The 23,951-nt window shown below is 46.0% G+C and overlaps 1 protein-coding gene across 3 annotated transcripts in view; it reads right to left on the reverse strand.

Moving 5' to 3' along the window:
- The window catches only part of LSAMP (limbic system associated membrane protein), a gene marked incomplete at both ends in the record, with an annotated part of 319,707 nt that overhangs the window by 101,335 nt on the left and 194,421 nt on the right, over positions 1-23,951 (reverse strand). For all 3 annotated transcript variants that reach the window (XM_082337973.1, XM_082337975.1, XM_082337974.1), the window contains one exon: positions 17,329-17,454. In XM_082337973.1, the coding sequence (XP_082194099.1) occupies positions 17,329-17,454 (126 nt within the window). The remainder of the gene's footprint in view (positions 1-17,328; positions 17,455-23,951) is intronic.

Genomic DNA, 23,951 nt, shown 5'->3' on the forward strand with positions numbered 1-23,951 from the left:
TGGACAACTCTCCTGAACGAAGCTGTCTCCTTGCGAACCTATTTCCAACATCTTAAAGACAATGCACACCATTTGCCATAGCAATGTGAAGGTCCAAGTGGACTCTGTTTACAACCTTAAATTTGAATTTCCAAGCTAGGATTTGAGAGGGGGAAACAGGGAATTTGCAACATTCCCTCCTAGATTTATTGACACTGTATAACCACTAGATTTAAAAAAAAAAAAAAAAAATTGGCAAAGGGAGAGACAACATACAGGCAAAATGGAGTGATGTGACAAAGATCTGCAAAACAAGTAAGACCACAGTCACAAGGCAATGTTTACCACTACTATATTGATTTTTAGGTTGGAAACATGCAACCTGCCTGTTTAGGTCAATTCCTGTACAATTTCCAGACACTGACATCCTGGCCATGAAGGCTGTAAACTTTGAGTAAGTCTTGAGGCCTTTCCAAACTGTATGAAAACAACTTTCATTATATAACTGAGTTTCCCCCCCTGCCCCCACCCCACTTTTTGTTATCAAAGTCATCCTTGTCAAGAGCAACTGATTAAAATGTAGTTGGGGCTTATAGACCAATTATAAGAAAAGAAATTGCTGGGAAAATGTTCCACATGTGAAATCCAGCTCAGTTTTTGACTCATTCTCTCCTCCAAACTCTGTAATACATACTTTCCTGAAAAACTGTTCCCTGAACACAAATAAAAGACTTTGAGGCATCTGGGCTAATTTTTTTCTGCAGGGAAGTGTTTTGAGTGAGAAAGCTTAATCCTCGAGTGATCTGGATCCTGATACACACACTTATAGTGTCAAGTCCACAGATAATGCCAGCTACAACCCTATTATATTTTAGCATAAACTAGGCCAATAAAATGGGAAGTCTTAAAGAAATTTAGTCATAATTTTGGAAGAATTTTAAATGTAGACATTTTTTAAATACCAACAATCTACTGTGTGGGCAAGGAACTTCATAGTGGTCACAGTGTTTTCTGGAAGAGAGCTGCAATAATGAAATACTTCTGCATCACCATAACCAGAATTTGTGAAAAACATTCATCCTTACAGAGAACAATCTTTTCCAGTACAGCTGGGGATTTAAGCCAACAAGTATGTGCAAATTATAAGAAGCCATGAAAAAAGTTAGAAAAACATCTAAGGAATGAAATGAGTCCGTTTTCACAAGCTGTCCTCTGTTCCACACCTCAAGAGTGGTCTGAAACTTTTCAGGATGCTTCTAATGGTTTAAATTAACGCAAGTAGTTTTTCAGACAGATCAAGTTTGGCTGAGTAGCCAGATCTGGAGGCACGGGTAGGTGCCAAGAGGTGTGTTACAACTTTATCTCTGCGAAGAGCGCCGTCTCTTCAAAAGGCAGAGATACTTGGCTTTCTATTTAAGACACGGCACGTTTTATTTTGACGGCAGCAGTCACAGGAGTACGGGGGATAAGACGATTTTGTGTGGCAAATCAGCTGACTAGATGGCTCACACACTCTCACATACATATGCAGATGACATTACTTCTCTTCTGGGATATGAATAATGCCAAAAATGACACACACACACACGGAGTATTTTCTTAAAAGTGACTAATGCCTTAAATGACATACTCTAATACCAAGCAATGTCCGACCATTTTTTAAAGGCGTTTGATTTACAAACAAATCAAGTTCCTGAAAGATACTCAACATCAGCTGTCACACGAGGAAGGAAGGAGAGCAGAGACAGGCAGATAGATGAAGGAGATGAATGGTCAGCCGAGTTTCGAGTAGGATCTGCTAGTACATTACACATCAGATACAGGAATAAGGGAACGTAAATACCAGCATATCCCTTGTGACCACTTAGTTTCAACAAGAGAAACACGGACTTGGGCTCAATGACTCAGCTAGTGCTCACCTAGAGAGAAGTGCAGCAACCCAGGGAGCGCAGAGGGCCCCAGAGGCTGTGCGTAACTCAGCACCACTATTACTCTTCCTAAAGAGGCTATAAAGCTCTTCTAGGGCTGGAGTGGCACCAAAGAGGGAGAAAACTAAAAAGAAAGTAAAATGAATAAATAAATAATCTATTTCTGCTGAAGGTCTGTGCAAACTGGGAACATTAGAGCTTTAGGAAGTCTGGGTTGACTGAGCTGTGACAGAGAACCACTATGAACATATTCTGCTTTGTGCCTGGTGCTATTCCAGCCTTTTAATGGGAGAACAACATTTGAGGGGTGCTCCAAAGCAGCAGTGAGGGGTACTGGCTCAGCTGGGAGGCAGGGCTGGGAGAGCAGGAAGGGTGCAAAGCACTGGTCTCATCCTCAGAGTTGCCCAACAACAGGAAAGTGAGCTGCTATCAAGTAAAAAGGCCTCCCATTTTTCACCAGCAAAACTTCACAACCCTTTCCCCCAACACCCCTGCAACACCCTAAGCTCAAAGATGTATAACAGCTCTGCAACTCTTTATTCAACCCCCTTGCCCATCTGTAGAGAACTTCATGGATACTCAGTGTCCCCTGCCCTTTTGCACACAATGACCAAAAGCCAGTGATGGAAGACCTGACACTTCATTTTTGCAATCGACCTCTGTTAAACTGCCTCCTAGAAAGCCCCTCTGCTTGGTATGGAGAAGAAGCCTCTGGAACAGCTGAGGGTTTCCTAGGAGGAGAAAATGTACCTGTACCCATGCCTGCCGTACTGCCTGAGCTTGACACCCTGAGGACATAAATACTTCCCTCCCAGATAAGGCAGGAGTGCCTGATGTGCCAGGGGGAGCAAGGAAAGTCATGCGCTGGACCTCACCTTAGCAAACAGGAGGGACAGACAGGCAGGGCTGAGTTTGCTTGGCCCTGGTAGCATCTCAAGGCCTCCCACAGCAGTTCCCTGCTGAAAAACCCTCAAGACCTAGTTCTGACCCCCCAGACTGCTAAATATACCAACGCGGTACTGCTTTAACACTCACCGATTTGCTGGAGCTGCCCCTGCCCGGCGTAACCTCCCTTGCCCACCCGCGCTGCTGTACGCTGCTCTGCTGTGGCTTTAGTGGAGCTGGCTGCGCTCTCCCCCTTGACAGGACCCAACGTCTTCACACCTCATTGCTCCACGCAGCTGGATGGGTTAGATGTATCCCGTGGCACATTACCAAGTAAAAGATGACTTCCCTCTGAGTACAAGACCAAGTGAGGGATAGCAGGGAGTTAAAGCCTTCCAGACAAGGGAGAAACACAATATTGCACAGAGAGGGGGACTTGGGATATTTGGTCTCCAGCTCATATATCAGCCTAGAGACTGGAGAAAAACCCTCACTTCCAAACACATTCATGATTCCCAGACTGTCAGGAGAGAACCAGACAAGGGGCAACCCTTGGCTGCTTTTAAAACATTTCTACATTGATTCCTCCTTGAGATACAAAGCAGTGAGTGAGATGAAATCTCCTCTTACTCAAGCCTTATTTGTCATAATTATGCAACTTTAGTGTTTCATAACGACCAATTTAATCACTTTTGCCGTTTAGAGGGCTATAACAGCCAATCATGGTAATGGGCTTGGTATTTGGTAGGAACCATTTAACGCCCAAGAGCCCTTGTTCTGAGCCACTTGATGCCACTTAAGTTTGACAGACAGACTCTCATTAGCACAAGTTGCAAAACCTCTCAGATGAAGCTCATTTCTTTTAAACAAACTCTGCTCAGTGATCCCCAAAGTCTCCGAGTAAGGAAATTTTTAGCTCACTTCGGATCCATGCAGGTCTGTGGAAATTAATCAGCATATTTCTCTCTGCTGGGGTCTTTCTATGAAATTCTCTACCTTTCCTCCTCGCAGTTGTTCTCTTGTACCTTGCACATAAGTACTGTTCCCCGTGGCCAGCCGGTGCCTGTCTCCTGGAGGGCCACCTGGGGTTATGTGACCTTTCCTTTTCACACATAACCCTCTTGATGAGCTTCTGCTCCATGCTGACCAGCCCGAACCCGCCTCTAAGGGACAGCTCTCACAACGCAATTGTTTCTTGCTGGGGACAACCAAATAGACATTTGGAAACCTTTAAAAATATCTACAGATCTCTGGCTGCTGCTAAAAGTGCTGCCCTTGCCTTTGCCGCTCCTGTTACCTCATCTGTTCTTTGAATAGTGATCCACAATGCAAAAAATAAAGCTCAGGGCATCCAAACTGCTTTAGATGCTCTCAAACACACGTGCAAGTCTGCACCCCAACTCATATGATGTCCAGCAGATTTGACAACACTCATAGTCCAACAATGCTGAATATTTGCTTCAAATGCAACCCAAGCAGGCCTCCATACATAGCTGCAAGGACAAGCAGTGGGATAGCAGGGGGAGCTGCAGGTCGTATTTGCCAGATACATGGACGGAGGCTTGTGAGGAATCTAAGACTACTGCGGCAAGGGTATGCAGGGAATGTCAGAGGTTTTTACTCAAGAACTTACTAAGCAGAAGGGATGGCTTTCCCCTCAAAGGACTTTGTGTTCAATGGGCAGGCTAACGACTCAGCTATCAAGGAAGGATGTCAGATCTATGATGTGTGGTTTAAACCCATTGAATCTGTTCACTTCTGCAATGTTCCCCAAGAACAGATTTGCCCTTTACATTTTCTCTCTTTCCCATTATATCACAACCATTGTACATGCAATGAGACTGAAAGTTGTAAATGTAGGAGTGCTAAAAGGAAAATACGTTTATATGTGAACAGCTACCTTGTGGGTGACAGAAGAAAGGTATATTTTGTGGCACAGTCTGATGGGACAGAGTAACATCTCACCTTGTGAACAGTCTGAGTGCTTCAGTAAGGCAACTAGGTAAAAACCACAAGATGTTGAGCTAAAAGAGTTGAAATCAGTCCTTAGAAAGGAAACCCCCATATTTGACACTACTTGCAGCTAATGTCAGCATCTTCCACTCCTACTGCTCTCTGACACATGAAATGGTGACCTGAGAGAATGGGTGGTGTGTTGCCCTGTATCTAAACAGTATAAATGGACCCTGTGTCTAAACCACCGTGTTTGGTTCAAGTACAACTAATGCAGTATTCTCAGTGCCATAATTAAAATGGACTCTGTGTTTCACCAGGCACACACAGACAAAACCACAATATTACAAGACACTGTGTGCACCTGTCCAAAGCTGAAGAGAGCATTAACCAATGTTATGATATATTACTTGAGAAATAGCCTGATGCCCCTTAATTGGAGGCTGCCTGCTAAGGTACACTCAGCAGGAGAAGAGTTAAGGTTGCATTTGTAACCTTAAATCTCACCTTACCTGGCTTGTGAGCGCTTAGCTGTGCAACTTTAATGTGTTCTTATCAGAGCATTTTTATTGAGCCATTATTAACATCAGTTAGATACAATCTAGCATTTCCCAGATCCCGCTCCCCTCCAGCCGTTACCTGAGCCACACATAACCCAAGATTCAAAGGAAGCATTTAACTCAACCTCTGCTATCGTTCTCCAGACACCCGGTGCCACTAATTCCCTAGCAGCTTCCTTAAACGCGACTAGAGTTTTGGTTGCTATCTTGCATGCCCTCGGCCAGCCTGCACATTGAAGGAAATCCTCTACTGATAATTAATAAGTTCCCCCGACACTGGCTGCTCATTAATCTATTATTTTACTCTTCTAATTACTTTTGTCTGTTCGAGTTAACAGTCTCCTTCCTTCATCTTCCCTGGGTCTCACACAGGAGATGCTGCATGGCAAATGTGACTTTTCTTTGTCCCCAAGTCCCTTACAGCCTCTGCTCTGCGCATGGACTCCAAGACCCATCCTGGCATTTCCCGGGGCACAAGCCAGCCTCTCACATGGAGTGACTTGCCTCTCCACGTGCCCGTATGTCACCCAAGTTATGGTACATGCAGCTCCAGGCTTCTGAGCTGGGGCTTGCTGAAGGAACACCTAGGGAATGTGGGCTTCCCATCTCCACCTGTGTCATCCCCTGGAAAGCTCCCAAGAGCCACAAGGAATCCTCCTTACAGCAGTCAAGCGGTTGTAGATCTCCCTGCAGGAAATGGGGGCACTTCAATTTCGCAGTGCAAGGACCATCTATCTATATATGCCCTGACTTACTTTTACAATAGCAGCTTCTACCCAAAGACTAACAGTCAGCGCAAATTAACTTTAAGTCCCTTGGGCAGAAGGGGAGACAGAAGCAGGAAACAATTATTTATTTGCTTGGAAGATGCCCCTGTACAGCAGAGATAAATGCAGTAGATAGAAGTGAGCATGTCAGAGAGAGGCTGGAGTTGCAAAGTTTGGAGCCTGATCTGAGCTTCTGCAGTTCAGGGAATTTCTGAAATTTTGTCTTTTACAATGATTGACACTAAAAATACTTATTCTCGCTCCCCTTCATGCAGCTGTAGTTTAGGCTGTACAGACAGGCTTTGGACAGCTGTACAGATCCATGCCCCACAGTCAAAGAATGGCAGGTACAATATGACTCAGAATACTGTCTTTCTTCTCCTCTGCTTTTATTTTTCATGCTTACTGCTATGTTTCAATTCTCCTCCTTTCTCCTCAATTCTACCTTTAAGGAAATGCAAGCCTTTGAGATTGGTGCATAAGGCTGGTAAACGCCAAAAGCTTACCTGTGCAGCAAAATGCATGCACAGACACCAGCATGGTGAACATAGAGATGAACACATAGTAAAATGCTCACAAATAATGCATACAGCAGTGTGTACCAGCATATCCATGTGGGTTTTACAGATCTACAAGCTACACAGCAGGTAAGGATGGTGGTAATGACATATGTTGACTGTTGTGCGTGTACTAAGATGACCCCGCCAGCAGTTCTCAGCCAGGCACATGCAGCAGGGCACTGACCCTCACGCACCCTTATGAGGAGCCTAGAGACCCCCTGAGAGGCTTCATTGCTCTTCCCTCTGCCTACCCCAGACTGCAACTGGCTTATCTCCTAATGGTGCTTTTCCTGGGACACAAGCTGGGACAAGGTGTGGGCTCTATGAGCTGCCCAGTAAAGTGTGCCACGGACATGGTCCTGTCCTCACTCCATAACCCTTCTACGGCCCTCAGTCAATACAACAACAGCTGAAATCTCTCATGATCAATGCCTTTCCCAGGCCATCGTTACCTGCATTACACTTTTCTTGCTGGCAGCCTGTGCTGATCCTTTGGCAGGATATGCTTATCCTTCAAATCGCTCAAGTCACCCCAAACTGGGCGTGAACTTCAAAGGCTGCATCAGACTGCAGCTCATGCTTCCCTGGATGGGGCTGCACTCACCATCCCCTCCCAGCCTCCCTGCTGCTGCCTGCTTTGCTCCCGTGCCGCAGTAACACTGCGGTGGGCACTCATTGCGAGTTTATGAGAAAGGATGATTTGTTCAGCCAGTGCATGAAAAAATATTGAGTACATGAGAAGAGTCATATTTTTCAGGTGCTGTTCAGAAAGAAAGAAAAAGTAACTGAAGAAGAAATAAGAACAACGCTTTTGAACATGCACCTCCTAAACAACAACAAAAAAAAATAAAAAAATCCCTGAATCATGTTTTCAGCCTCTCAAGTTTTCCTTCAGACAGGAAAAAGAGGAATGTTCTGAAGACACATTTCTCAAATGCTCAGAAAGGAGGCTAAGGAAGGAAAAAGCGCACAAGTGTTCACAACGCCAGGGCCTGTTGCAGCCTTGCGTTACCAAAATAGCTCACTACCTTCAGCTGGGCGACTCCCACTTCCACTATGAGTGTATTCAGACCTGGGAAAAAAGCTCCACGCTGCAGGAGGCTGAATGACACCTGACCTTGCTGTGGTTGTCATGGCAAGCAGGTTCGGGATGTCTTGCCCCCAAAGTTGGCTTTTTTTTTGCCCTGGGTCTATCTCTGTACAAGAGATTCTTGCAAATCATGTTTTCCTTCCTGCTTCTCCCTGCACTCCTCCGTTCTCTCTCTCTCATTATTTTCCAGCTATCAGTAGAGCTGGGATATATGAGCCAAGCGGCTTTATATATAAGTGGGATTGGCATGGGGGTGGAGGCAGAGGCAACAGACAGTCAGACGATTGTGCGGGAGAAGACAGAAGGGGTGAAGGCTTTGGGGCTGTATGGGAAACTCCCTCCAGACATCCCTGTCCTGGCAGGACCCGTGTGCTGCAGTGGATGCTGTCATCCACGCTCGCTGGGGTCCTCAGACAAGAGGAGACAGTAGCTCTGGCTCCAGTGCTGAATACATCAGGCACTGAAGTCAGTGAAGCCATTGAGATCAGTTGAAGCCACATAACAGCATAATAACAAAAATGGTGAAGTCTCTCTCTTTAAATGAAAAAAATGCAGGGAACAGCTATAAGCTACTACCTTAACTTTCCCCTTTTATTAGTATGTCTCTCTCCTACTGTGAAGAGAGAGTGAGAAATATGCTTGCCTAAAGTGAAACTACTTATAGATTACAGCTACAAGGGAAAAAAAAATGCAGCCTCTCCATTTTCTTCTTAAGGATAGCTTTCTTAAGGATGTTTGAATTGAAACTATTAAATTTAAAATGCTGTGAATTTTTTCTCTCTTTAATTCACACTCAACGTCTCTGTATCTTTACAAGCACATTTAAATTTTCAGATGTGAACTACAGCTGTAAACGCGGAGCTGCCAGTAGGGAATATGACCTCCAGATGGCAGGGGAAATGGGACCCAGTCCTAAAATATCAGCCTTTTGCCCCTGTGAACCCAGAGACGCTCTGTCACCAAACAAGTAGCTCCAAGCATAAGAGACCCAAAGCAGACTCCTTAGTTCAGATCACTAGAGGGAGACACGATAACATACACACACTGTCAGTGTCTTGCACTCAATAACATTCTCTCCAGACAATTTGTTTTGCCGTAGTTGACTACTTATAGGTAGGACACAAGAGTGCTCGATGGCAGGTTTGGAGCACAAGGAGGGCTGGTAGGGAAGGAGGGCAAGACGGACAGCGTCTACCTACACTAGGCAGGGTAGGCAGCAGAGCTTTTGTCTTTTCGTCCTAGTCATGACAGGAACGTCCCTTGATTTCAATGGGTTTATGCTGGTGGGAATGATGGAGAATTTGGTAAGGTTCATCAACCTGCTGCTGAGATCCTACTTATGGTAGTGTACGGCAATTCCTTTTCCTGTCATCATTAATTATGGAAGATTTTGAACTCTCATCTTCTTGGGTGCTCAGTTTTCACTCCCACCTCCGGCCTTCTGGGATCCTTCAAGACTGGCTCATGGAAGTAGGGGAGAGAAAGAAGCAGCTAGTTATTCCTGAATGTCCCTACTAATCAGGAACGTCTCCATTGAGAAGCACTAGCCTTGAGGGCAGAGGTAGTGACTGTATAGCACTGCACAGACAGCAATATTACAGCATGCAATGAACTAGAAAAATGCTGCTCTTCTGTACGTGGATGAAAGTTTTCATATGGACACAAACCAGCTCAGCCTTTAAAATGCCATGGAAAAGACTCTAACACCATGGCTGACTATAAGTGGTACGCATCCAGGAGAAGGAAAAATGGAGGCAACTCTACCAGACTCCAACTTGCTGTAAAGAACAGCATTTCTATGTGGCAGGAAAGCCACTAACTTGCTACACAACTGCCACATCTTCCCAGCAACAGTACAGAAAATCTTGCCAGAGGTGAAGCAGCCAAGCACTGACAAGAAGACTCCAGATGTTCCCCTCCAACCACTGCTGAAGGCAGCAGGGCAAATTCCCTCCTTACAGCAGACTTATTCACCTGTTCCCCAGAAATTCCAAAATATGTATGAGGTCTTGCTCTCCCTCTCTGCCATGGGACAGGAGAGAGAAATCAAAGCTGTTAAGAAAATGAATGTTTCATGCATCAACAGGGTTTGTACTGAAACAGCATCGCAGACCACAGCAACTGAATGGGGCACTATAACAATAGGAGAGATCTCTGTGCAGTGTTTGTGTCTCTCTGGACACAGAAGGAAGAAATCAAAGCTCTCCAGTGTGTTGGGGAGAGAGCACATTCAGGACTTAAGTTTATTATAGGCAAGAAAGGGGGCAGGGGGGCTGCTGCCTGTGGGCCATGCACTAAGAAAAGAGGACTTCTAAAAAAGTAAAAAATGTGGAGCCAGCAGAAGTGGAAAGCAAATAAAGGTTGAAACAACTTTGGATGCCTTCTGGAGAAGCCCTGAAAAAGTTGAAACTTTGGCTTGTTTCCCAGGCTCTTTGTGAGCCAGCATCCTTTTCTTTTTTTTATTTTTTTCCCCTATAATGTTGGGTAAGATGAAGACTAGACCAAGAGAGAAAAAGACATCTCAGAAGAATCCTAAAACAAACAGGGAGCGTATAAGAGGCAAAGTGAGAGGTCTCTGTGGAAGACAAGACCACATTTTTACCAGAGAGTATTTTGAGGACGCAAGAAAAAAAAAAAAAAGGAAGAAAAAGAGACCTGGTTAAAAATCATCAGTTGCCCAACATCCTAAAATGCAGGGTCAAAAAAATACCTTGTAAACCTTAAATTTCCTGATTAGGCAAAAGCAGTTAGAGGGGGATGAGGATGTGACATGAGACAAGCTGGCACAGTAACATCACAAAAAATCCCACCAAACCCAAACACCCATCCCCCCCCAAACAACACGCCTCCTTCTCTTCACAACTGTTTTACTGAGATTTAAGAGTGCAGCAGAGAGGTGGGCTAAATCCAAATGGTTTAGATAATCAGAAAATCCCCTTCCCACTCATCACTACCTAGTGCCTACAGGGTTGACTTGTGGTGACTCTGGCTGAGGGTTTTCTGTTTGTTGTCTTCTTTGGGCATAAACTGGCTTCTCCTGTGCAACACAAAGTGAAGTAGCAAGGCTTTGGGCTTAGACAGCAATGAGAGGCAAATAAACACAGGACATGCAGATCAAAGTTGCCCATGTGAACTATATGGTCATCTTGAATCTCATGCCTTCAGATAGCTCTCTTCTTCCCTCACGTTCAGTGTTCAGCCCTACAAGGAGACTGACATGCACTGAAGGAAGATACATGAGTGAATGGGGGTGTGAGATAATCTGTCTCTTTCAGTTTATGTTTCATCCTGATCTCTAGTAATTGAGCCCCAAAGCATGAAGTTTAACATCCTTTTCAATATTTTTGTTGTGAATAACAAGAATATCCAGATTTGTTCACATTATCCTCAGGAACACACAAACTGTTTGAGTCTTGCCAAGTTCTCATCTTTAAATAACTTTCCATGGCAATGAGTTCTACAGCTGTTTATAAACATTATATGTATACCATCTCAATTACACACAGCATGCAGGCACTCTTCTGTATTCTCTATCCCTTCTAAACTTCCCAGGCTATGGTAAATTCTCTAAGACTCAATGAGAATTTCTAGCACCCTCTAGGGAGAATCAAACTGGCATATTTGACAAGCCTTCCCATCTCCTTTCGTTTTATGCTGTGACATGAAACTTGGGTGTTGCAATCAATACTTATCTGCTTTGCTCTAGACTGGTTTTTATGTTGTGATTACCACTGTAATAACTAAGCTCCTTTTTGAGCCAAAGTGGGTATCTTTCGACTGTCAGGTGGAATTTGGGATAATCCAGACTGTTCTCTTCTCTACCGAATGGCCTTGCTGGGCTGAGGGTGGGGAAGTTGGATCAGGAATGAGATACCTGGCACTGTTATACAAGTTTCACACTCTGTGACTGCTCTAGGAAAACTGAAGTGTGCGCTCCTCAGCTAGTTATGCACAACCAATAAAAGCCCCAATTGTTCGACCTTGAGCTGAGCCCCATAGGGATCAATATGATCATAAATGACTTGATGCAGGACTTGAAGCTTTGTTATCAAAGTTTGCCGATGACACAAAATTGGGAGGAGCCATTGACACTCTCGAGGGCAGAGAGGCCCTGCAGGGAGATCTGGACAAATTAGAGAGCTGGGCAATCACCAACCGTATGAAGTTTAACAAGGGCAAGTGCTGGATTTTGCACCTGGGGCATGGCAACCCTGGATGTACATACAGACTGGGGAAGGAGAGGCTGGAGAGCAGCCCTGCGGAGAGGGATCTGGGGGTTCTGATTGATGACAAGTTGAACATGAGCCGACAGTGTGCCCTGGCAGCCAGGAGGGCCAGCCATGTCCTGGGGTGCATCAAGCACTGTATTGCTAGCTGGTCGAAGGAGGTGATTGTCCTGCTCCACTCTGCACTGGTGCGGCCTCATCTTTAGTACTGTGTGCAGTTTTGGGCACCACAGTACAAAAAGGATACAAAGCTACTAGACAGTGTCCAGAGGAGAGCCATGAAGATGGTGAAGGGTTTAGAGGGGAAGCTGTAAGAAGAGCAGCTGAAGTCACTTGGTCTGTTCAGCCTGGAGAAGAGGAGACTGAGGGGAGACCTCATCGCGGTCTACAGCTTCCTCACACGGGAAGGAGGAGGGGCAGGTGCTGATCCCTTCCCCCTGACGACCAATGTTAGGACCCGAGGGAACAGCAGGAAGATATGCCAGGGGAGGTTTAGGTTGGACATTAGGAAAAGGTTCTTCACCCAAAGGGTGGTGGAGCACTGGAACAGGCTCCCCCGGGAGGGAGTCACGGTGCCAAGCCTGACAACATTCAAGAAGCATTTGGACAATGCCTCCAGACACATGGTGTGATTTTTGGGGTTGTCCTATGCAGGGACAGGAGTCGGACTCAATGATCCTTGTGGGTCCCTTCCAACTCAGGATATTCTATGATTCTATATAGCTTTGTCTCCCTGCCACAGCCTCTCAGGCTGGGTACCAATCTCATGGCACTTGCCACAGTGCCCATGAGCAAGGCCCTTGGGGAGGTTTCAACCACTGATGCCCTGTGGGAAAGGAGCAGAAACATGAATAGGACTGTTTCTGTTAACTTGAGTACAAGCTCCTCGGGACAGGAGCTGCCTTTTTCTTCTGTGTTTGTCTGCCCATCCAGGACAATAGGCTTGGCAGTGAGATCTCTGGTGACACAAAGACCTTGCAACACCTGTCTGTGTTCATATTGCTGCTAACCGAATTCACAAGAGGCCACTCTTTAGGGTTTCTGTTGAGAGGGAGTTTATTGATAAAAACATGAACATACATGAATCTTTATTTTTCCCAGAAAGCTCTTTTTCAGTCAACCAGGCATTTAGCATGGCTCTGAATAAGATGGAGAGATGAGGAATGATAAATGTTAAAGCCTCTGGACTGTGATCTCAGCAGCTTATGGGTAGGGAGAAGTCGCATTAGTCTGAATAAATGTAAGCCAAGGAAGACGTGAAGTAAAACGAAGATGAGCTCAAAACAGGCATTGCCTACCATCTGTAAACTATCTTACTGGATTCTTTTCTTGGCTATGTTAGTTGTTATCTTGGTGCACGGTACAGGGAAAACAGAGCATCTCCTAACATAACTAGCCATAGATGGGTAGGCTCCCTGCAGTAGCCCACACAGAATGTGTCAGCGTGATAAATGATACATGGCCCTGTGCTGGGACCTTGTCCAGGCTGTGGTGCAACTACAGGAAATTTGATTGGACAGCATTCAGTAAGGAAAAAATAATCTATACCTTTGCGGGCCATGGATCACATAGGTTATGAGTCAATATTAAGGAGAAGAAAACAATAGGATAACACCCACTCCTCGTGCAAAGTCACAGAGAGGAGAATCTGGGTTTTGTCCCTTTCAAGAGATAAGAGGCTATAGCATATCCCCCAGTGAAATATTTCTAATGCTGACAAGTGCTAACTCATGTAGTCTGTGAGTCTGTGTAGGAAATCATCCATACTCATCCCCACTCTAACTGAACAAATCACAGTTTCCTGACAAATCCAGTTCAGAGGGCTGCTACGGTCTTTTCCATGGTTTACCATCACAAACTGGGATGGCAAAAGTCATAGGGCATGGCTTAATAAGCTTAATAAGCCCACAGCCGTGTCCTGAATCACAGGAAAGGGATCGGACTATGAGCAGGGAGGTGTTGGCCTGTTGCTGGAAGCTGCAGGTTGGCGATCCCAAAAGAGAACTCTGCTGGCTAGAGGAGAAGAGTTAATGAGGCTGTTTGTGCTCCCAGGCAATGCCTATTAAACTATCCACAACTAGTTAGACCAGGTTGCCAGTGTCCTACAGCATAATAGCCTGTCTGATAAGGAAAAAAAGGGTCTGGCTGACTCTCTCCACCTGCTCTGTCAAAACCCAGTCAGTCAATCATCTGAAGAGGAATGGAAGTGGAGAGCAAGGACTTGCATCATTCCAAGGAATGTCATTCCTGCTTTCATTAAATTAAAGCTGATCTGTATTGTCATTTGACATTGGAATTATTAAAGTATTTTTCCCCTTACGTGCCTTCCTCCCAGGCTACAATCAACAACCGCAGCCACACTTTAGCTATCTCACGGGGTAAGAAGAGTGTTTTTTCCTATGAGTTGCTTCAAGGCTTGGGGACTTATAGTTGATGCAAGAAAAATGCCTAGTTCAACTGCTCACTGAAGGACCAGCAAAGGAAGCGATACAGCATTTTACAAAACAATTTTTTTAACTTCCCAGATAGGCAGATGAATGGGCTATGATCAATCCTGAGGCCCAGCAGCATTTAAATGAACTATCATATGCACCCCTGCCTTCTTTGCGTAAGTAGCAACGCCACTTTCCCTTTGCATTTGTAACTTCCACTTCCCAGCCAACAAGAAATAAATCATTTCTGCGGTCCTAACTCAGGTAATTAGCCAACAAACACTATTGACGAAGTCAATGAATGAAAGAAACAGCAGACAAATTTGCTAATGAACTCCTTGAAGAGAGTGCACAAAGAAAAGGTGATTTGGCCCTCTCGCCCCCCAATGCTGGTTTAATTTCACAACCTGTCCATTCAAAACCTCCTACACAAGCTCAATAACACTCGTTCTTCCAGTTCTGCAGTCACGAGTTCAAGTGCGAAAAAAAAACCAAGGAGAGAGATATATTTTAGAAACCTTTACAATGATCTAAAATAGCTCTTTGATGCATAGCAGATGTCTTCAAAACTAGCATAAATGGAGCCAAAATGCCTTACAGTTCTGGAAAAGGGAGATTCCAAGATAAGACGTGTTTCTAACTGCAGCAGCCCTGGAACAGATTTGGAATTTATATTCATTGTCAGCCTCAAGGAAAACATTTAAAAGAAGCCCTTCTGTCCCCCATTTTGGGACAAGTGCCTTATTGGGCTACATGCTGCTCAAAGACCTGATGTCTGCCTGAAAGCACTTCCTCTGTACCCATAAAAGATAACAGATGGGTTGAGATGGGAAAAAAAGAAAGAGAACAACAAGCAGTGAGACATGGAGGTGACAGACTGGGGCCTGCCCTTCATCCCTGGCTCTAGTCGGTTGGGAAGGGGGTGCTTGGCAGGCTTCTCTGTAGAGGGGAGGACTGAGGATGGATTGGAAGGGGCTCAGTGAGATGGCGCTGAGGGATGCTAACAAGGCAACACCTCTGAGACACACAGCACGGGAGAAAAAGTGTGAAGGGGCATGCTGGAAAACTGAACAACAGACCCAGGAAAACTGACCCTGGAGTCAAAGAGGGGATGGGATTCCCCAGGCCTGTTGCTCACCAGAGGAGATAGCCAGAATGAAGATTTGCTCTGAGGAACCTTTTTAAAAGGGAGAAAAGAAGTCTGTGTCTGATACAATGGAGTAGGTGGTACAACTGGAAGAAAACACAAAGCACGAACATGCAGCCAAAGTGACAAGTCAGGACAAGGATCTTCTTATTAGTGCTCTGAACAACGCATCTCATGTGTACCAGGCCTTAGTTTTCATGAAGATTTAAGCTAGCATCCTTGTAACGCCCTTAACTTGGACAATGTTAGGCTGTGCTCGCGGAGTAGCTAGGGAGTGACTCCTACTTGAATACAAGGAGGAGTTTCATGGAGAACTGAGAGACTGATGCAGCAGTAAGATAGAAGATTTGATATGAAATAAATCTTAAGAGCAGAAATGCCAGAGCTAGAAGAGTCTATATACATAATTAAAGGTGAAAAGAATAGGTTCTATTTCCCTATATACGCAAATGGCACAGTCATGCTTAATACTGAAAATAGCAGAAGAGGAAAGTCAGGTAGTGATGATGATACCACAGAGGAGTAGTGTTCTCCTCATCAGCTCTGCTCCTCCCACTTCTTTCTGGCAGTCTTTCCCCATCTTCCTTCTTTTGGTATTGCAAGAAATGGGCCAGAAATACAAACTGTATATCTGACTTACATATACATGAAAGCTCAGGAAGACTTTGGTTTGGCTGAAGGGATGAGACAGGAAATCTGATTAACCCCAGTCTGAACCACAGGCCCCAAATCCAGGGGCTTCTGGATGCAGCCCTTGGATTGAGCTCTGTTCCAATGTGTCGTTCTACCTTTCTCTCTCCAGCCTTCTTTCTGCAATGCTCTCCTCTTTTCTGGCTGCTGAATTGCAGTAGATAGCTTGACTGTCTGTAGCACATGCAGAAAGCTTGTACTCTGCCTACCTCAAACCCTCTTTAACCCTTTACATATATGGGGATATCACAGAAGACTATTCATATGGAGCTAATCAATGCTTTCCCCACGCATTTTAGATGAAAGAATATCTGACGGCAAAAGAAATCAGGTAAAGAGTTCTTCTCCCCTCAAAGGACGTGATACAGAGGAAGAGAAACCTACCTCTTGTTCCCATCCTACTGATAAACCTTTAGGAGGTGAGGGTTCCTTGCAACCCGAGCTGCTAACCTTATGGAGTCTGACTACTGAAAGGATATTCTCCTTCCAAGCTTGCCACGTCCCTGAGCATGGAAGGCACAGTTAGATAGCAGAACAAAGCTGGTAAGTTCTCCTTTATTCTGTCTCCACCCTGCTCTTCACTGATCTTGCAGATAAAATGCCTTCTTTACTCACCTCACAAGACACAGGAAGGCTGTCTGCCAAAGTGGAGAGTAATATGAAATCATTTGTGCCACTGTTTGCTTCTCCCTTTTAAGGCAAATCAGTGGGAAGCAAATTCCACGGTCTTCGGAAAGAACCTCTTCTATGTAGTATCTAAACAGAAATCCTTTCTCCTCTCTCTGGCACCAGCAGTGTTTTGTCTCCACCACCGTGCTGTGCATTACCAGCAGCAGAGACTGGGACAACTAGATGAAGACCAAAGCTAGAATTACAGGTCCAATACTGTAGAGCATCTACTGAAGTAATTTCTTTTGTTCCCTCGGACAACCTCGTTATCGTGCCTGGGAAATCACACTGCAAAACAAGCTTGCAGTGCATTTAAGATTCTTGTCACTTTTTTACAGCTGCCTGTATTGCTACCGGAATTTTCTATTGATGTTGGAAGAGAAGGAAACTACTGTATAGTTCACAAATCACCAGCACAGTCGAGTCCAGTTGGGTCTCTTACCTGTTGGAGTGAGGTGCCTCCAGGTGATGACAGGCTCAGGACGCCCATTTGCCATGCAAACCAGGGTCACGTTGCTGCCCTCATTCACGGTGATGTCCGAGGAGATATTGGAGATCTTTGGTGGAACTGTGAAGACAAAACAAAGTTGGACCTCATTACCCTGACTTCTGGAGGGCAGCCTGTCTGCCTACCTATTAATCAGAGGCAGCCATAGACTCATCTCACAGGCTGCATTCCTCATTACTACCTGGGTTTCTGAAATTATATCAGAACAATAGGTACCACTGCTTCAAGGATCTGCAGGTAGAAATGGCCTTTGCTGCAACTGTGATGCTTTTTTTTGGACAGGTTTGGGGGCCTTCATAGCCCCTAAGAATTTGCCTGACTACCCCAAGGCTGCATGGAAGGAGTTGGCAGGCTCCAAGCACTGTCCCAGCTAATTTTTACACTCCAAACATTCCCAGATGCAGCTCTACATCCTCCTGCAGGGTGCCAGGCCTCAAGGCACTGACTCAGAGGGTGTATTAGTTATTGCTACCTCCCACAGGCAGATAGAACCCATGCTGCTAGCCAGGACCCTTCTCTGCTGCTCATGGAACCAAATGCTCCCTGGGAATTGAACCGGAGAGCTGTTAAGCTCATTTCTGTTGCGACTGCCGTGACGAGGTGAGAAGCAGGGATGTGCGCCATGGCTAATGGGAATTTGCTGAGGGAAGGCACAATAGCGGCAGCGGGAAGGTTTCTGCAACATCTTTCAGCCAAGAGGGATCCCCCAGGGGCTGCCCGCAATAGGTAGCTTCTGGCTGACTGCACCTCACACGGTGCAGCACCAAAAGCATGTCAGGGTCTTGAAAGATTCACAAGACCAGCCATGGCTCGTGCATTCAGGATCCTTAATGACCTTCCAAGCTAACTGAGTTTGTGTCATGGGACCAAAATGACCACCCTGGGACCTGACCAGGTACCTCCAGGTATGGAGCATGCTGGTATATCGGCCTCCAAGCAGACCAGGCTGTTGCAGTCTCTCCTCTCTCACATCCCTTCCACGCTTCACACCCCAGAGGTGGTGAGGGAGTTTGACTAAAAAGGTATCTTCTAATTTATTTTTTTTATATTTTCAGCTTCTGAATTTGTGTGTAGCGAGGAATGCAACAACATCATTTTCTGCTTTGCTTACCACAGAGTAAACAGAGAGCAGCCTCCCCTTTCCCCCTCCCTGGCAGGAGGGGCTGATGGTCCTTTTGAGGCAAAGCTGCCTACGAGCTAGGTGCGGAAAAGGAAATGAAGCCTGAAGAGAGCAACTCACTACTTCCAGCTGTGTTGCTGGATTCATAGGAATATTGTTTACAACCCACAGCTCATTAGCCCCTCTCTGTTGGCCCCAAACTCATGGACAGGGGTCCTGAGCAGGAACAGGACCTGTTGAACAAAGCGAGGCAAACACGTCTTTGCCGACAGGCTCACTCACCTAGGCAAGGAGGGATTTAAGCTGGGCACGTTGGGGAAGGATTGCCATAATCTGGGGAGAAGTGACAGCATGGAAGGCAGTGAGGAAGCAGCTGGGGGCCAACACAACAGGGAAAGCTTTTGCACTCCCCTTGTGAAAGCAGGACAGCTGGGGGCCCATCTCAAATGCCTGTCCACCAATGCAAGTATCATGGTGAAAAAACAGGAGGAATTAGATGTTCACGCAGATTCGCAGTGCTATAAACCCATTGGGATGACAGAGCCGTGGTGGGACAGCTCTCAGGACTGGCAGTGCTGTGCGGGATGGATACAGGCTTTTCAGGAATGGCAGGCTGGAAAGGCGAGGAGATGAGGTACGCTCTCTGCAAAGGAGTGCCTGGAGGGCACCCAGCTCTGGGCGCTGACCTAGCTGGGAGCTTAGGCGTAAGGATCAGAGGATATCACAGTGTCACCCCCGTTGGTTGGTGTCTGCTACCAACCACTTGATTAAGAAGAGGCAGTGGACAAAGACTGCTTTAGACAGATAGAAGAAGCCTCACAATCACAGTCCCTGGTAAGGGACTTCAACCACCCTGATACTTGCTGGAAGGGTGAAAGTGCTGGGCTCAAGCAGTCCAGGAGATGTGGGGGTCCACCAAGTCCAGCATGAGTTAGCAATATGCCCCTGCAGCAAAGACCAAGCATCCTGGGTTGTATTAGCAAGACCGTAGCCCCATAAGTGGAGGGAAGTGATTATATCCCTTTATATGGTGCTTGTTAGACAGCATCTGAAGCGCTACATCAGTTTTGGGCTCCCTACTACAAGAAGGCCATTGACATACTGGAGCAAGTCCACTGGAGGGCTCCCAAGATGGTCAGTGGGCTATAGCACTTGACGTACAAGGAGAACCTAAGAGAGCTGGGTCTGTTCAGTCTGAAGAAGAGAAGGCTGAGGGGAGATCTTATTGATGGCTACAAATAGCTTGTGGGAAGGTGCAGAGAAGACAGAGGCAGGCTTTTCTCAGAGGTGCACACTGAACAGCAAAAAGCAGCAGACATGAGCTGCAACATGGGGAAAATTCTGACTCAAAATGAGGAAAAAACTTTTACTTTGGGGAGGTCAAAGACAGGAACAGGTTCCCCAGAGAGGTGGTGGAAACTCCATCCCTGGAGATACACAAAACTCGCCTGGATGAGGCCCTCAGCAGCCTGCTTTAACTGGCACCAGGAAGGAAGGAGAAGGGACTTTGGAAGATGGCTTGCTGCTCAAGAGCTAGAGTTGATGGCTGATCAGCCCTTGGGGAAGCAACCAAAGCAAGGAGTGTTGGGGGAATGGTTGACTGCACCAGAGTCCCCTTCCCTGGAGAGACGGAATTTCAGAGTAGGGACACCTCCCTAGCAGCACAATACTGGGTAAAGCAAAGCATAGCAGAAAAACACCACCTTCGTCTTAAAGCAAAATCCCCTGACAAACACAAGCCCTGCTACATTTTACATCGGTGATTCACTGCAAGCTATCGGCAGTGTTTCTGTGCACGTAGGAAGAGGTAAGAGGCAACAGAACAAAAGAAAATAAACATTGTTGGAGAACACTGATGTTGTCAAAGAACTTGATCCCACCATATCGAGGGGTACATGAGAGTTTCACTGACTAGATCCATTTTGTGCCTCCTCCCCCTTTGTCACACACCCATTCTGCACAGCAAATGCCTGTCGGTACAAACCAAGAATCACACAGTGGTCTCGGAAAGTGAGCAAATACCTTTGCCAACCAATACCCCGAGACTGCATAAAGTGCAGCAGAAAGGAAATACCTCAGCTGGGAAATTAAATACTCTGCCTCCTCCAAAAGAAGCTTGTAGCTTTGTGTTTCATGGCACACCAAAGCAAAGAGCCTTGTAGCAGCACAGCTACCTCTAGTACACGCTGTGTTTCAGATCTGAGACCAACACACACTGGAGACGACAGAGGGGCTTAGTCTGGGAAAGAACAAGAGAGGCTGCTATTTTTGCAAGAGTTGTGTCCTAGCTGCTCTGTCAGGGGACACAAGGATGGTGACTTTGGAGCATCCTCAGCACAGCTTCTCTGATGTGCTGGCAAACATGGGTAAGCAGGGCCCAGGAGTAGAACCATTGCCTAGACCATGTTTTGGGGGTTTTATCTTAACCTCAAGGGGTTAACATTTGCATCAGGAAAAAAAGCCACGCAACAAACCACGAAGGACTAAGCTCAAGCAGGACTAGCAGATGGAGCTGTAGGCCAGTCCGAGGTCCTAGCAGAACGGTGTGATGACAGCCAAAACAATTGAGGAGAGAGCAGTGAAAGCCACTACGGGGCACCAGCAGCAGAGCTGCAGTTAGGACATGTGTACCCTGCCACTTTCCAAAGCCGTCAAGTCATTTTAGTTTGCAGAAGATCAAGTAAACTCAGCAAATACAAACAGATCTGACCATGCAGACCAAATGCCCAAGAGGAGAAGGATTTATCCAGATGGTCATATCTGTCTTGCCACTTTTTCAGATGAGGAAGAAAAGGGCATCCAAGACTGAAATCCTGTTAGGAGTATCATGACTGGTTCCTTTCAGCTGCCACCTTGGTCAGAGAGCAAGGAAAGGCTGAAAGGAGGGAGAATAGGGCGGGAAATAATTTCCCTGTGAATTTAAAAGCTGGTTTACTTTTGTCTGCTTAGAATCCAAAGCCAGCTAGCATTAAAAGTGACTGGATCTTAGTGGACAGTAATTTCACTCAGATAAAAAGTCAGAGATTTTTAATTTTCAGGGAGTCAAGCCAGTGTGTTAAAATGCCAAAACTGTCAGCACCAGCACCAGTTAGCATTGCCTCCTTGGCACTTGTCACTACTTTGCACACACCTTTTTAGGACAGTCTTAAAATGAGAAGCTTTGACCTTATTATTTTTTCCCATGTGTGTGTTTTATGTTATGTTTTCACAGTTCCCGGACTGCTGGAAGAAGGATTGCTGAGAATAAAACCTCCTGGGACCAGGATCTTCTGGGTGTCGCAGCCTCCTTTTGCCCAGCCACCTCTTGTTGACCCTCAACTGGAAAACCCTTTTGTGTCTGGCCTCCCTGAACCATTAGCACAGGCAAAATCACAGCCTGCAGACCCACAGTAGGGGAAGCACTACAGTTAAACAGTGCTTTCAGGCGTTTTCATATTCAGCCTAACAACTCATCCCTCCACGGCAGACCAGGCTGTTGCTGGACCCTTCTGGCTCCAGGGACCATGGGAAAGCACTGCCAGGCTCTCTGGTACTGCTGAAAAAGATAAAATTCCCAGATTTTTTTCTCCCTTTCAGTGTAAATGTAATATGGGATATCCATTACCCTGTGCTTAGGATCCCCCTGGATGGGGTGGGGAGCAGAGACCGACATGAAAGGAAGCACAGTGTACTACCCACTGCTCCATCCCCGGAGGGGCAGGATGCCCTACCCACACCAGGGACAGATTCTGGAGAGTTGGAAATGAACTCTGAGAAGAATGGCTTGAAACTCACATATTTGTTTCTCCTACATTTCACATCTACATGACAAGCCTGATGCCAGCTCAGCATTTCATCCTACATGCCACCGATGGTAAATAACAACCCCTAAACTAACCAGTAGCCGTTCTTCTGGAGAAGCTCACATTGGAAGAGCGGGTGGCCTGCAAGGCAGGAGTGGGACAAGGGCAGAGATGCTGTAGGGTGCCCTGGGCTGGGAGAGCTGGGGGAGCTGCGGGGCAGGAGGGGTGCAACGGCATAGCTGGCGCGGGAATTCAGGTCCCAGGCAAGGCACAGTGACAGAGCTAGGTAGGACGGGCTTGCGCAGAACCTGCTTGCACCAAGCCTGTTCTAGTTAATTGCCGTCAATCCTTCACTTTCATGACAACTGCAACTCACATTAATTTAAATAACAAGAAAGACCGAGACATGAAAAATAGAGCACACTCCCCCAGCGCAATCACTGTTGCTCTCAAGATGAAAGCAAGTGATTTGTTTCCACAAAACATTACCGTGTCTCAAAAACACCCGCTATAGCAGTTATTACAAACCAGGGGCCGCATACGGGAGGCAGCAAGGAAACCACAAACAAGAGAACACGCAAACATCTGTTGTTGTTATCCTTCCCTTTTATGACCAAAACCCATCAGAGCTCAAAACTCCTCCTGAGATATTACCTGGGATCATGTGGGTGAGCTGGATGAGCTTTATCGTTCAAGGCTATGGAAGCAGGCAAGGAGTGGTGCTACACCCCTAATCTCCTAGTAAATGAGTCAGCCCAATGGTTAAGGGATGTGAGTTCACATCCAGGAGGCCAGCTCCTGAGCACCTTTCCAGGAGTGCAATGGGGGATGGAAAAAGAAAGCATCGAGGACACCCTTGATGAATATATATAACCAGTAATGCTTCTAGAGGTCTTTTCCTAACTCAGTTTATACTGGAATTGGCCATGCCACAGCTCACAAACAGTTCAAATACCTGTCTTTTGATCAGAGCATCTAGACACAGCACAGGCACAGCATGGCAGGAACTGGAACCACTGCTTGGCATAAGTGGTACTTATATGCAAGGGGCACTTACAGGCATGGGGCAGCACTTTCTGGCTCCTGCATTGCTTGCACTCTGCAGACCTCAGCACAGGAGGAGGCTGGGTTTGTGAGACAAGGGCAGGAAGCACAGGACTAGGAACTCAAATTGGGTATGGCAAGATGAAAAACACAAAGAGAGGGACGTGGAGATCTAGTTGGAAGATGGCTCTGAGCCCTGTAAACGCACTCACGTGAAGCTCACAGTCAGAGGGTCTGACTGCTCCCTTTGGGTAAACAGAGCTTTGCATAAGACCCTTAGATGCAGTCTTATACTGTGGGGCAGCTACTCCCCAATCTGAAATTACAAGACTGCTTAATAGTCAGGTATTTTGTCAATAAGTCACAATACATTAAAAAAAAATAGAGCTCTTATTCCCACTCTACAGACCTAAGATACAGCGAAAGCTATTTAATCCCTCCAAGACACAGAAGCAAATAGTACTGAAAATAAGAAAGCCCATAAGCTCCATTTAAGTGCTCTAACTGCTTGTCCCAAGAAGGGCACCTTGGATACAAATGGAGAAAGTCACCACAGCCTATTCCATATATCCTCATTAGTTAGTTGCTTCCTCCAGCCTAGTTACCTTCTT

This window comes from Platalea leucorodia, assembly GCF_965183815.1.
Source record: "Platalea leucorodia genome assembly, chromosome: 2".
Lineage (NCBI taxonomy): Eukaryota > Metazoa > Chordata > Aves > Pelecaniformes > Threskiornithidae > Platalea > Platalea leucorodia.